This window comes from Petaurus breviceps, unplaced genomic scaffold (genome assembly GCF_028583685.1).
Source record: "Petaurus breviceps papuanus isolate PSGF00001 unplaced genomic scaffold, PetGlider_PUasm1.0 174, whole genome shotgun sequence".
Lineage (NCBI taxonomy): Eukaryota > Metazoa > Chordata > Mammalia > Diprotodontia > Petauridae > Petaurus > Petaurus breviceps.
Window position 1 is genome coordinate 66,164,768 of NW_027185761.1, and position 13,125 is coordinate 66,177,892.

A 13,125-nucleotide genomic window follows, 5' to 3' on the forward strand; every position below is an offset into this window, starting at 1 on the left:
CTGTTTAGCATACAGCCTCTCCCCAACTGAGAAAGCAAACTCCAAGTCAGTAGGACATGTGAATATCCCATCAGTTGCCTAGAAGCAGGCGATTGATACCCTCTAGATAACTCACTCCATCTCATAATGATAAATGATGAATCATTGCATTCCTCCTAAATGAAATTATGATGTAAAGATATATTGCTCAGGGCTTCTGGACAGAATTCCTCTGGTTGACTCTCCAACACAAAATATGACTTTGGAATAATCCGGAAAACAAGATGCTGAACCTATTTAAAAGTAAGAAAGTTGACAGCTGGGAAGAATGTTGTAGACATATTTTCCCTTTCTACTTAGGAGTGATTCATCAAAAACAAAATACTGCAACGTGGGGAAACCAAAATTCAAATGATCTGATGGGAAGTATGCAGGTGCTGATCACCCCGACTGAGGAATCTGTAGGTCCTGGGCTTGGGAAAGCTGAAGCACGTTTCTCCTTAGCCAAGAAACAGGGAGACTCCAACATTAGATTGCAATGACAAATATGCTTATGTGTATGTACACACGTACATATACACACACTCATATACATATGTACACATATGTATATGTGCATAGACACACATACCTATGTGTATATATATATACACACACATATATAACACTCTCTTTTATTAAAGAGTCAGCATAGATTGAAAGAGTCAGAAGAAACCTGGGTTCAAATTCTGATCATTGATTACTTGTCCTACCTGAATCAAATCACTGAGCATCGCTGGGCCACAATTTCATGGTTTGTAAAATGAGGGAGCTGGGCCAGAGCCCCTTCCAACTCCAGATCTACGCTCTCATATTTCTTTAGCTACTTCAGGGCTTAAAAAAAATCAATCTCTTCAGGACCATATATGCTTGTCAATCTCATTTTGTTCCATAAACACGAATTACATTTATGTCTAAAGCTCACAGGTTCCATCCCAGTGGCCTCTGTGTGTGTTCTTTTCAATCTCATTTCACACTCCACTTGTTCGGCTGAAAAGAGGTGGAATTTGCATAGTTTATTTTTTTTCTTCCCAGAAGGCTGAGGGTTAGGGACTTCAGTACCCCCAGGAACCACGGAAGGGACTGACCACTCCAATGGGCAAAAGATTCCTGGCTGCTTTCTTTAACCACTTTTCTGTTCAAAAGTTCTTAGGGAGGGAGTTGAGGGGGTAGTCCTTTGCTGTCCAGAGAAGGAAAAAGAAGTTAGCACCCCGGTGAAATTAGCCAATAGTTAATCAAATTCAAGACTCCACCCGGGCCCCCATCTGCCAAAAATAAGTAGTTTAAAAATGGATTTTGCTTTGCAGACAATGGTAACAGTGTTTATGGCATATTGGGTTGCCTCACTTGGGTCAGACCTCATGGCCAGCTTGCACCCCACATTTAGAAATGGAACAGGAGCTCACTGAGCTTTCTGTGGCCACACTGGGGACTGTAATGGGCTCATTGACCACAGCCAGCCAGGGCCAGCATGTGTCAACAAGGCAGAGGCTCATGTCAGTCCCTCCCTGTTTGGGCTCTGCCCAATCACTTTGGACTGGATGCTCTGCAGCCTGCTTGTCTTGCTGCCCGAGGTGCCCAATGCCATGGCTTATGGATTGCAACACCTGGCTCCTCACCACAAGACCCCAGCTGGAGGCCCCACAGGCTAGAACACATCCGCACATCTAAGATCAGGATCTGATTGAGGATGCTTTCCTCCCTCCCTCCCTTCCTCCCTCCCTCCCTTCCTTCCACCCTTCCTTCCTTCCTTCCTTCCTCACAGAAGTACTCCCAGATTTCCTAAACTTGAAGCAAGCATTGAACAAGAAAGTCAATGGGCTATCCATTTGGTGACCTCTCCCGAGAAGCCTCTGCCCCTGTGCAGAAGAGCACATTGTAGTCCTCAGAGATGGTGCATCCAGTGGACAGAGTGGATTTAGAGTCCAAGGAGCTGGGTTTGAACTCTGTCTCTGGCACTAGCTGTCATTGAACCTCTCTACACCTGAGCGGGACACAGTGGATGTCCTTTGTGGTCCCTTCCTGCTCCTCATGTGTGCACCCATGGTTTCTCCATCTGTAAAATTTGGGAGGTGTCTGGGAAAGACTCCAAAGTCCCTTCTTGCCTTAGAAAGAAGATCTATGAGTTTCTCCACCTAGAAACCATTCCATGGGCATCCCCAGGTGCTCAGCTCCGCCTTTGTGCTCCACACTCCAGCAAAGACCATATGGCTGCTGGAGGTACCACCTTCCTTTCGTGGGTTCCTCCCCGGTCTGGTTGCAGGGCCTTGGCAGCCAAGAGGTTAAGCCTCTCCAGAGACAGCATCCCTGTGGCTTTCCTGCCTGCGCTTGTACTGGCCTAAGGCAGTGCCTGATGTTAGGGAGGGAGAGAGGGAGGGAGTTCTTGCCTGGTCCCAGGTGGCAGACAAGCCAACCATGTTATTAAGGAGCAGAGAGCTCACAAAACCTTGATCTTCAAAAAAAAAAGGCCCCCCTAATTAGCCCCAAGCCTGAGAGTAAATGGCATTCCACCAGAGTGAGGAGGAAGGGCTTCTTCCGAGCTCATGGTCTAATTCCTGCCATTGATAGATTTGGGGTCCTGTGGGGAACCTTTGCCAGTGGAGTCCCAGCTGCCCAATTCCCTTCATTATCTAGACTTTTCTGGAGTCACTTTTTGGCCTCTCAGCTGTGCTGACCAGGTGCTCCCTGGGGGCCTCCAAGGAGGACAGAACCTTTATTTCTCTCTGGGATCATTGCTGGGCCTCCCTCACTTGTCTTGGGCCAAAAGCAAAGCCACGTTTTTAGAAATAGTCTTATCATTCGTTCAAGTCAAGCAAAACCTGTCAATGACCACCTTTCTGCAAAGCAAAATCCTTAAGGGATTTTAACTTTCAAAGTGAACATGACACCTCCAGAAAGGACAGATTTGGGAGTGGACCACTGCTAGCAGTTGAGTGAGAATTCATCTTCTGGTGCCCTGTGTGTGAAATCAAACCGGGAACTCTGAGCTATCGTGCCTTTCTGGCTCATTATGCAAGGGAGTGTGATGCAGTGAGGAGAGCTGGGCACCTGCAGTCAGAAGACGACTTCCTATGCTGCCTCTGAGCTGTGTGACCTTGGGCCCATCCGTTCATCTTGCACTTTAGTTTCCTCCCTATAAAATAAAGAGGCCAGACTAGATGGCCTCTGAGGTGCTTTCCAGTCCAACTCTGATCCTATGGTCCCAAACATCTCTCCTCTCCATGCCTCATTTTCCTCTTTCAGTGTTTAAGAAGTGCTGAAGGGGTCAAGAGTGGAAAGAGCTCAAGAGACCCTAGACTAGGCGGCCTCTGACATCCCTCCCAATGCCAAAGGAGGGAGTGGGAAGAGAGCTGGCTCTGAGAGCCTGGGTTCTAATGTCACCTCTGAGGCTAATTCTTTGAGTGATCTTGGACAAGTCACTTTCATGGACATTGGTTTCTTCATTTGTAAAAATCAGGGGTTTGTGCTGAAGAGCCTCTGATGGCTCTTCCAGCCCAAGAGCTATGGACGACACAATGATTCCCCCACCCAATTTGAGCTTTGAGTCTAACTGTCATTTCCATTCTGACTCTAGGCACCTTTAAATATATATATATATATATATATATACATTACAATACACATGTATACATATGTATCTGTGTGTATACATATACATACACACATACATGTGTGTACATGCATCTGTGAGGCTCCGGTCAGTTATCTTCTGTCTGCCTCAGTTTTTTCCAACTATAAAATGGAGATAATAGCCCCTCCCTCCCAGGGTTGTGAGTATATACTGGAGATGGTATTTGTGAAGTGCTTTGGAAATCTTGAAATCCTGTGTTATTATCATGCCCGTTAGCTATTATGATAGAATCTTGTTAGAAGGGGAATGAGGAAAGGAGCTCATTCGTGGAGGTAAGGAGGCAAGATCAAACCCCCAAGTCCTGTGCCAAAGTGGTCAGCATTCTTTGTAATTGTGCCCCATTCGTTCTTCAGCACAGCTGGCTATCTCCGAAGGCTGAGAAGGCTTTTGCCACTGAAATCTCTCCAGCGAGATATTCCCCAAATCCCGATGCTGAATTATGTAATGCGCCCCCCTCGCTCGGTTCTACCATAGGCTTTTGCACCACATGAGGGGAATCACCATCGGACAATTCCTCGGAACGTTTTAGCGGGCATGGGAAGGGGGAGAGAGGGAACATCAAGGTTGAGCTTCTGTAAACAAGGCTGGAGATATTTGTTTCTAGAATTCCATTTGCCCTGTGATTAAAGCAGAATGTTTTGCCTCTCCGTGTAATTCAATAGCATCCGACACAATTACAAGTCCGCTAGGGATCCCAGCTGCTGAAGAGATTCTCAAGAACATCAGAGCTTTTCCTCGAGAAAGTGTGTGTGTGTGGGGGGGGGGGGGGGGGCGGTGCTCGTTGTGGACTCAACCTCCCTTCTAGGATGTCGGAAGGAGCACAGCCCCTCCTCCCATGTGAACCCAGAGCATTCCCGGGACCTGGTTTTAACCCGCTTGTTTCACTGATGGGAGCCGGAGAGAACGCTTTGGCCAACGTCGGGGATGCTGACCTGCTCCAAACAAGAAAGGCTAACATCAGTTTTGACAACAAACAAAACCCGTTTTTGTTCTGTTCCTTCTCTTTCAAAGATTCCAGTTTCAAACCAAACACAACTTGTGGTTATTCTGTCAGATATTTATACAGCCACTGGGGCGCCATCGCTCTGTGCTGCATACATCATTGTATTTTTTAAATGGACTTAATGAACATTTTTTTTTCTTTTCTAGTAACGACTTCATTGCTTTCAATGAATGCATTCCGATAGAGCTCGTAACAAATGAGCGCTCTGTGTTTGCATTAATGCCAAACACGTTTAACAAATTTTTAACAAGGAACCCTGGCTCAAGGCCAGGCTCCTAGAGGGACACTGAAGGAATGCTATAAATTTAAACGAGCTTTTTACCTTTTCACTTAACTCGGCAAGTGTCTTGGCTGTCTTGGCATCTCCGTGTGGTGGAGGTTCTGCTTGGAGGCTGACAAAGCTCTTACGTTTTCCTTATTTTCATTAGTTCCTTGTACCTTTTTTCCTGCGCACTTTTAAATTGGTACAGCAGCGTGGGGCAGGGGAGGGTGGACAGCACCTCGGAAACAGGCAGGGATTTATTTTATGAAATCTTTGGTGTGTGTGTCTAGGTGTATGCACACATTGATGTGTACATGTATGTGGAGAAGGGAGGTAGGCATCCATATACGATGCCGGGCACATTGTGGGCATGTGATATGTGTTTTCTTTTAGTTCATGTACGAATATGGTGCATAGGATTTTATATATCATATATATATATAATTTATTATGCACTCTCTCACACACATATGTATGTGTGTATATACATATACATACATACATGCATGCATATATAATATCCTAGAGATGTGTGTATATGGAAATTCCTTGCTAAAAAACATCCATATGGAATATAGCATGATGAATATGGATGGAGATCAGGGGATGATAAATTGGGAGCCACAAGGCACCTTAGAGGCTGTCAAGTCCAACTCCCTTATTTTACAGAGAAGGAAAATGAGCCCCCAGAGGTCAACTCCTTTAAAATCGTGGGCTCCCAGATCCAGAGCCGGAAAGGTCTTGGGAAGGCATTGCTCTCATTTTACTTTGATATAAAGTGTCATGTTAGAGGTCACAGAGTTAAAAAGTGGCAAAGCCAGGGTTGAAATCCAGGTCCTCTTGGCACAGTGAATAGAGTGCCATACCCAGAGGCAGGAAAACTCATCTTCCTGAGTTCAAATCTGGCTTCAGACACTTCCCAGCTGTGTGACCCTGGGCAAGTCACTTAACCCTATTTACCTCAGTTTCCTCATCTGTAAAATGAGCTAAAGGAGGAAATAGCAAACCAGTCCAGGATCTCTGCCAAGAAATATCCAAATGGGGTCATGGAGAGTCAGACGGGACTGAAAAGTGACAGAACAGTCTCTGACTCCCAGTCTCCTATTCTTTCCTCTGTGGAATGGTGCTCTCTACACTAGTTCCCATTGAAGGACTGACTATGACACATGCTAATTGTGACCATGGGCAAGACCCTGAACCTCTTTTGGTTCAATTTATCCTACAGATGGTTTGTTGGCACATAGCTTTCGTGCCTGTTGTCTTCCCTATTTGATCATGAGCTCTAATCTGCTGCCTTTGTTTCCCCAGTGCTTAGCACAGTGTTCAGAACATAGTAAGAGTTAAATCCATGCTTATTGACTGACTGATTAACCCAGGCAATTCAAGGTACAGATCCACAAAGGGGGAGGGACTTTTCACAATGTAAGTTCCCCTCCCTGATGGAATCCTATGTCTATGCCCACATGTGCTTAGGCATGTGTGTACATTCATGCATGTGTGCATATATCGATAAGGGAGTTGGTATTTGTCATTTGGAAGTGTCTGAGGCCAAGGACGGCAGTGGATGAGGGGCTCCCAGGCTCTCAGATTAAAGGTTACTAGGGGAAATTTCAATTAAATACATCTCTATTCAACCTATATTTGAAAGAAAGAACCAAACCAACACCAAAGGATGCTGCTAATGCATCAAAGTCTGGGTCGGAACCTAGCAGATGTCTTGTCTTAAGGACCAGTCCTGCTACCTAATGCCAACTGGCTAAAGCAGAGTAGTGTTCGAGTTACGAGGTCCATGTTGAGTAGTACTGGACCCTGGGACAGCCTCTGGCTGTTCCATTCTGTCCATGTGGGGGACAGATATCCCTAGAGTGTTCTTGAAGGGAGTAGGAGTCACCCAGTCCAAGATGGCAGCTCATGAACTGTTCAGTGTGGACTTCTTGTATTTTTCTGAATTTCAGGAAAGATAATATTACAGCTTAATGACATACATACAGTCAGCCTAAGTGGTGAACTCCTTGGCTTCATGTGCAAGTATCTCTCCCATTTTGCTGTAGTTCCTATTGAATTGAGACCACTTAGTATTCTCAATGGAACATTTAAACTCCTAGAGTCAGAAGACTTGGATGGACAACCTCTCCCTGGAAATGACCAGTTAGGTGATTCTGGGAAAATCATTTCACCTCTCCAGGACTCAGTTTCCTCACCGACAAGACCATGAGATTCTTCCTATTCACTGTCATCTACCTCCAAGGGAAGGTAAACATCAAAGTGCTTCTGTCATGGGGACTGAATCCAAACCCCCTAGGACCTCCAGGACCCACTGGGCCCTACAGAGTCACATTTCTATTCTCAGGAGCCATCCTATGGTAGGAGGCCACTCTCAATAGAAAATCATTGCTTTCCACTCATATTTTTGAATTATGGCTTCAAAGTGGCAGGTCCTCACAAGAAAATTAAATGATTTAACATAATTTGTTGCTACTTTGATCAGAATACTAATAAATAAATCTTCATGAGAAGAGTGGAAATCCATTCAGGCCACATTTAAAAGATGCTAAGTAATAACACAGATGTAAGGTTATAGATTTTTTAGGAACAGGAATGGCCCTATTGGGTTTTCCTCAGCCGGGAGTCTCTTGATGGGAGAGCTTTGCAGGATCGCCATTTCCTCAGAATAACCAGTGCGTCCTGTGGCAGGCCTTTGTTAATTACCCTATCAGTGGCCAGCCTGCGTTCATGTCGGCACCATGTGCAATCAGTTAGGCAGGGGGCTGGCCACCACTGCCTCCGTGAATGGGTATCTGTTTTTGTATCTGGGGGCAGGCTACACACATTTGGAAAGCATATGGGACATAATGGACATTAACCCAGATGTCAAAAATAGCCCGCTTTTTACTACTGTTATTAAACAGTTTCCCGTCTACCCCCTTTGTGTTTACCAAAGGGCCCTTTCTCCTGGTCTGTTTCTGCAAATCTCTGTAACCAGCATTGAGGGGCTGGAGAAGACAGCAAGACTTGGGCAGGTGTCTTTATTCTGAAGAAAAATAAATCACAAAGGATATTTGTGCGATGCCACACTTTTTATATCCCTCTTAACTAGGGAACTTGCCACATGGTTGCTTCTAGCCATGTCTTCAAATGGATGTATTTCAGTCATGGTCAGAAAACAAAAATGTGGAAAAGGAATGAAATTTACACCACCTGGTCAGACTAGACAACAAAACCCATATAAAAAATATATATTAGCCACCTTTGAGGAATAGCTGGTGTATCCTATTTCATCATAGGATTACAGATGTAGAGCTAAAAGCCAGTTCAGCAATCATTTTGTCCAGACCCCTCATTTGACACTTGAGGAAACTGAAGCTTAGAGAGCTTAAATGACTGACCTGTCATTTTAAAAAATGTCACCAATGTCAGAAAAGTAAAAATGGCAGAACAGGGATTAAGAAGATCACAGAGACATGGGAGAGACCTCAGAAGCTGTTCAACTCCCTCATTTTTCAGATGAGGAAACTGAGGTGTAGAAGGTTTAATAATATGCTCTCAATCATATGGGTTTCAAGTGACAGATCTGGGCTTCAAATGGAAGTCACAGAATCACAGAGAAAAATCTGGAAAGTACCATTGAACGTCATCTAACTCACCTTCCTGATTTGACAGATGGGGAAACCGAGTCCCAGAAAGGTGAATCAGCAACCCAGAAGTCAGAATACCTCCTGGGCTTCTCTCCTGTTTTTAGGCTGTAAACTTCCAGTAGAATATATAAAGTCCTTGAGGGAGAGTGCTGTCTTTTTGCCGTTTGTATCCCCAGTGGTTAGCTCAAGATCTTATGTCCAGAAGGAATTGAAGAAATTCTGATTGAACTGAGGTCTCTGCACCTGTGGACCTCAGTAACCTCATTTACCCATGTAAAATAAGGGGATTGAATTAGATCAATATATCAACAAGAATTTATTTACTGTTTCCTGTATTCCAGTCCCTGTGCAGTCTCTGACGTTGAGGAGTTTACAATCTAAGTAGAGGAGATGATATCCATAAATACGTATATAAAGGATGTATAAAATACATATAAGCTAATGCTGGGAAAGGCACTAGCAGATTGTGGCACAGGCAAGGCTTCCTCAGCCTAGCCTTAAAGAAAGCAATGGATTCCAAGAGGTAGAGGTGAGGAAGGAAGACATTCCAGGCAATCGGGGACAGCGGCTGAAAAGGCAAGAAAATGGGAGATGCCATACTCTATTTTAAGAACAGCCAGCAGGATAGTTTGCTAGACTTTAGGTTGCATGAAGAAGGAGAATACAAAATTAAGCTGGAAGGGTGATTCGAGATCTGACCATGAAGGACTTGAAACACTTTCTGTTTTTTATCTTAAAAATGATGGGAAACCACAAGAACTTAACGAGCCCTATAGGGCCAGACCTGAGTTTGGGGAAAATCATTCTGGAACCTATGTGGAAGATGAACTGGAAAGGGCAAAGGCTAGTCAGAGAGACCGATAGGAGGCCATTTCAGTAGCACAAGTGAGAAGTAATGAAAACCTGGATTAGGATGTTGGCCAGATGTGGAAGAATGTACATATAAATACATAATTTAAATATTGAATTAAATTTATAAATTATATATATATATATATAATCTACTTACTGGACCACATTCTTCTACATCTTTATATACACAAACACACATACACAAATATACATACATATACACAGACAGATCTAAGAGTTGATTAGCTATGTGGAGTAGAGGAGATGGAAAGGTCAAGGACAACTCCAAGGTTGGAAGCCTACGAGAATATAAGCATAATTTCATATTTATTCTGTACATAAAATATGTGATATATTAATTCTATTATATTTTATTTGGAATTCTGTGGGGCCTTATCTTCCACATTAGAATGCAAACCCCTTGGGAATAGTGGTGGTTTTACTCTCGATTTGTATCCCCAGTGCCCAGAGCGGTTGCTGATACATAGTAGGTACTTGATAACTATTGGCTGATTGATGGCTCCTTTGATGGCATCTAAGATTTCTTCTAAATCAAAGGCCAAGCAGTTGTTGCTGTTGTTGTCCTTTGTTTTTGAAGGGAACCATGTCTCAACCCTGGCACTTACTGGATGATGACATTGGCCAAGAACTTTGGTCTTTCCAGGTCTATAAAATGAGGGGCTTGGAGTGGGTGCCTCTTGATTCCCTTCCAGCTCTAAGCCTTTGGCTTTCTGATTCTGCACCTTGGGTCACCAGATTGGAGTGGCCTTCATTCTGGTCAATGTGATCCTTGAGTTGAAAGAAGAGGAGAGGATTGTTCGGTGAAGCTGCCACTGGTTGGCTTTTGCCCAAGCATTCCCTTATTGGCAGCTTTTCTTTATTTGAGATCTGTGTGTGTGTGTGTGTGTGTGTGTGTGTGTGTGTCTGTGTGTGGGTATTTGTTTTGCAACTGAAATAAATGTTTGCTCCTTTTGGTACTTTATCTTGGAAAAAAAAACAAAAGAAAAGGTGATAGAAATTAACTGGGATGATTTTTTTCTTCCCCTGATGTAAATTCCTCATCACCCCACCCATTTCCCTATTTTTTAAAAATGCTCATGAAATTTCAATATATCAGTAGATGTTGCAGAGAAAGTACTGGCCTATATTGGCAGAAGGAGTTTCCTCACCTGGGATTCCCTATACTAATGAAATCATAGGTCTAGTTCCTACTCCTTCAATTCTTCAGTCAATCCTTTGAAAAGATGATTAAGGTACTTTTTATGCACAGAAGAATGAAAAGTATGTGGAACTCACAACACAGAATGCATGCTCTGACTTCAAATTTTAATTTCAAGAAAAAGTTTGCCAAGATTTTATGGGCCAGAATTAGTAACATGATCTGCTTCCAATGCTCCTTCACTCGCCTGCTCTGCAGAAGTCATTGTTTCTCCCTCCTCACCCCAAATTCAAGGGCTCTTAACCCGAAAGGTTACACCCATTCCCGAAGAGTCAAAATTAGTAGAGTTCATCCAAACACGCATTCCATATTGGCTGTTTAATGATGGCTACAAACAATTACCCTGCCATCCAAAGCCATTCAACTTTCATTAGTCAGTAGTGATTAGAAAGTGCTGAGCGTGCTTTTGACATAACTGAGCTCAGGTGGCAGAAGGAGGTTGCTTTCATAACTCTATTTCTTCTCTAACCCTATAATGGATTGTTTGGTAACCCTAATTCTGGCACTAACCCAGGCACTGAAGAGTCCCATAGACCCCAATAATTATTAGGGAGTTTAATCAATCAACCAGTCAATAAGCCTTGATAAAGTTCTTACTATGAGCAAGGTACCATGGTAGGTTCTGGGGATACAAGGGCAGAAATGAATCATGTAAGTGCTGGTGGCGATGCCTTTCTAAGTTGCCAACCTTTGCAATTACAAGAGTAAATCCTCAAATCAAAGTAGGAATATGTGGTTTCCTTCTAGCCTGAAGGGAGACAGCCCTACATGTCCCCAAATATCTCCATAATGAAAAAATAAACCAAAACATCAGGGGGCTTGGACCACATTACCACAAACACTCAGATATTTGAAGGTTTCCATTTCTTTCATCTCTATGTTTGACACAAAGTGTGCCAAAGCATCTGCAGGTGGTCACAGGTGGGTGTGTTTTCTAAGTTTAAGTCAATTGGTCCCCAGCTCTTGGTCTTGCCTTCCCTTCTCAGATTACCTCGCATCCACTCTGTGTATGTTGGGTATATGCCTAGTGAATGTGAGTATGTACCTAGTCATTAGCATGCTGTCTTCTCCATAAGGATCTCAGCTTCTAGAGAGCACAGACTGTCTCCCTGTCCCCCTTTTTTGCATTTCCAGGACCTAACATAGTGCCTCACATTCAGTAGACACTTAATAAAGTGTTCAGCAAATGTTTGATGACTGCCTGAAGGCTCACATAATGAGTTTCCTAGTTTGATAGATTCAGTGCTGCAAGAGATCTTGGAAGTGTTCTGGCCAAACTTTTATTTTACAGATGGGGAAACCAAAATTCATAGAGGAAAATGATTGGCATATAGAATGTAGGCTTTTTGAAGGCAGGGACTGCTTCATGTTGGTATCAGAATCTCCAGCATCTATCACAGTGCCTGACAACCTTTTAGACACTTGAGAAATGCTTGTTGGTTGATTGGTTGATTTAAGTGAGCAGCAGAGCTATTAGTCAAACTCAGTCTCTCTGAGTCCATTTTCAGGGCTTATTTCCTTTACAACATTCTTCTGCCTGGTCAAGGTTAGTGTGAATTCTAAGCTCTCTGTAATTTAAAAATATATATGAATCTGAGCTCTAGGCAATTCTATAAGACTATACACAACACACCAGTTGCCAACTTGTCACTAGGGAAATCTTTAGTCCAGGACCCACCCTCTCTCAATGAATCTATAGTATCTACTTTTTGAAGAATGTCATCTATATCCTACTAGATTTAGAGAGTTTCCTGGGCATCTTTTCCAGTGTCAGTTAATTTTCAATGGACCCACTCTTCCCAATACCCAAAAAGCATAGTGTGCGATATACACTTTTCACTCCCCACAGACGAGTCTGTCATAAACAGATCACTGCATTTGTTGAGATGGCTAGTATTACTTCTATTAAATGGCATGTTTTCTAATTGCAGTTATCCGACAAAGAAGCTGGATGGAGAAAGAAGATACTGTCCCGCAAAAATGCTCTGATGATCTATTGCAGCGGATCCCACACCACTCCCCCACGATGTCGACAATGGAGGGGGGCATAGCAATGGAAGATGAATGTTTCCTTTTTGCTGTCTGATGCAAGACTTAACGATTGGATATGTTCTGCCTTATCTCGTCTTGTCTCTTGCAAAGTCCATTCCGTTCAAGAGCAGAAAAATAGAGTGGACGGAAAGGACAGAGCCTTCATTTTTCATAATGAACGAATGATCTTTTTTTTGTTGTTGTTTTGGAGCTTGGGGGTTAACAAAGTGACCACCTCTCCTAATTCTCATTCCTTAATAATGTTCAGTTAGAGTTATTTCAATGCCATTTGATAAATTTTAATACTACCAAAGTTTGTGTGATAAAACTTCTGTTTAGATATACTAAGTTAACTTCATCTTCAATGACTATGCCAGTTTGGTCAACAGTGTCATTTCAAATGCATTAGATTATGAAAGAAAGAAAGGAAAGAAAGAAAGAAAGAAAGAAAGAAAGAAAGAAAGAAAGAAAGAA

General features: G+C 43.1%; 1 protein-coding gene across 1 annotated transcript in view; it reads left to right on the top strand.

Annotated features, from left to right (window-relative positions):
• The window catches only part of ERC2 (ELKS/RAB6-interacting/CAST family member 2), a 1,053,591-nt gene that overhangs the window by 1,037,706 nt on the left and 2,760 nt on the right, over positions 1-13,125 (top strand). Inside the window, exon 15 of the mRNA XM_069084575.1 lies at positions 12,552-13,125. This exon is cut by the window's right edge and continues 2,760 nt beyond it. Coding sequence (XP_068940676.1) covers positions 12,552-12,671 — 120 coding nt within the window. The 3' untranslated portion in view covers positions 12,672-13,125. The remainder of the gene's footprint in view (positions 1-12,551) is intronic.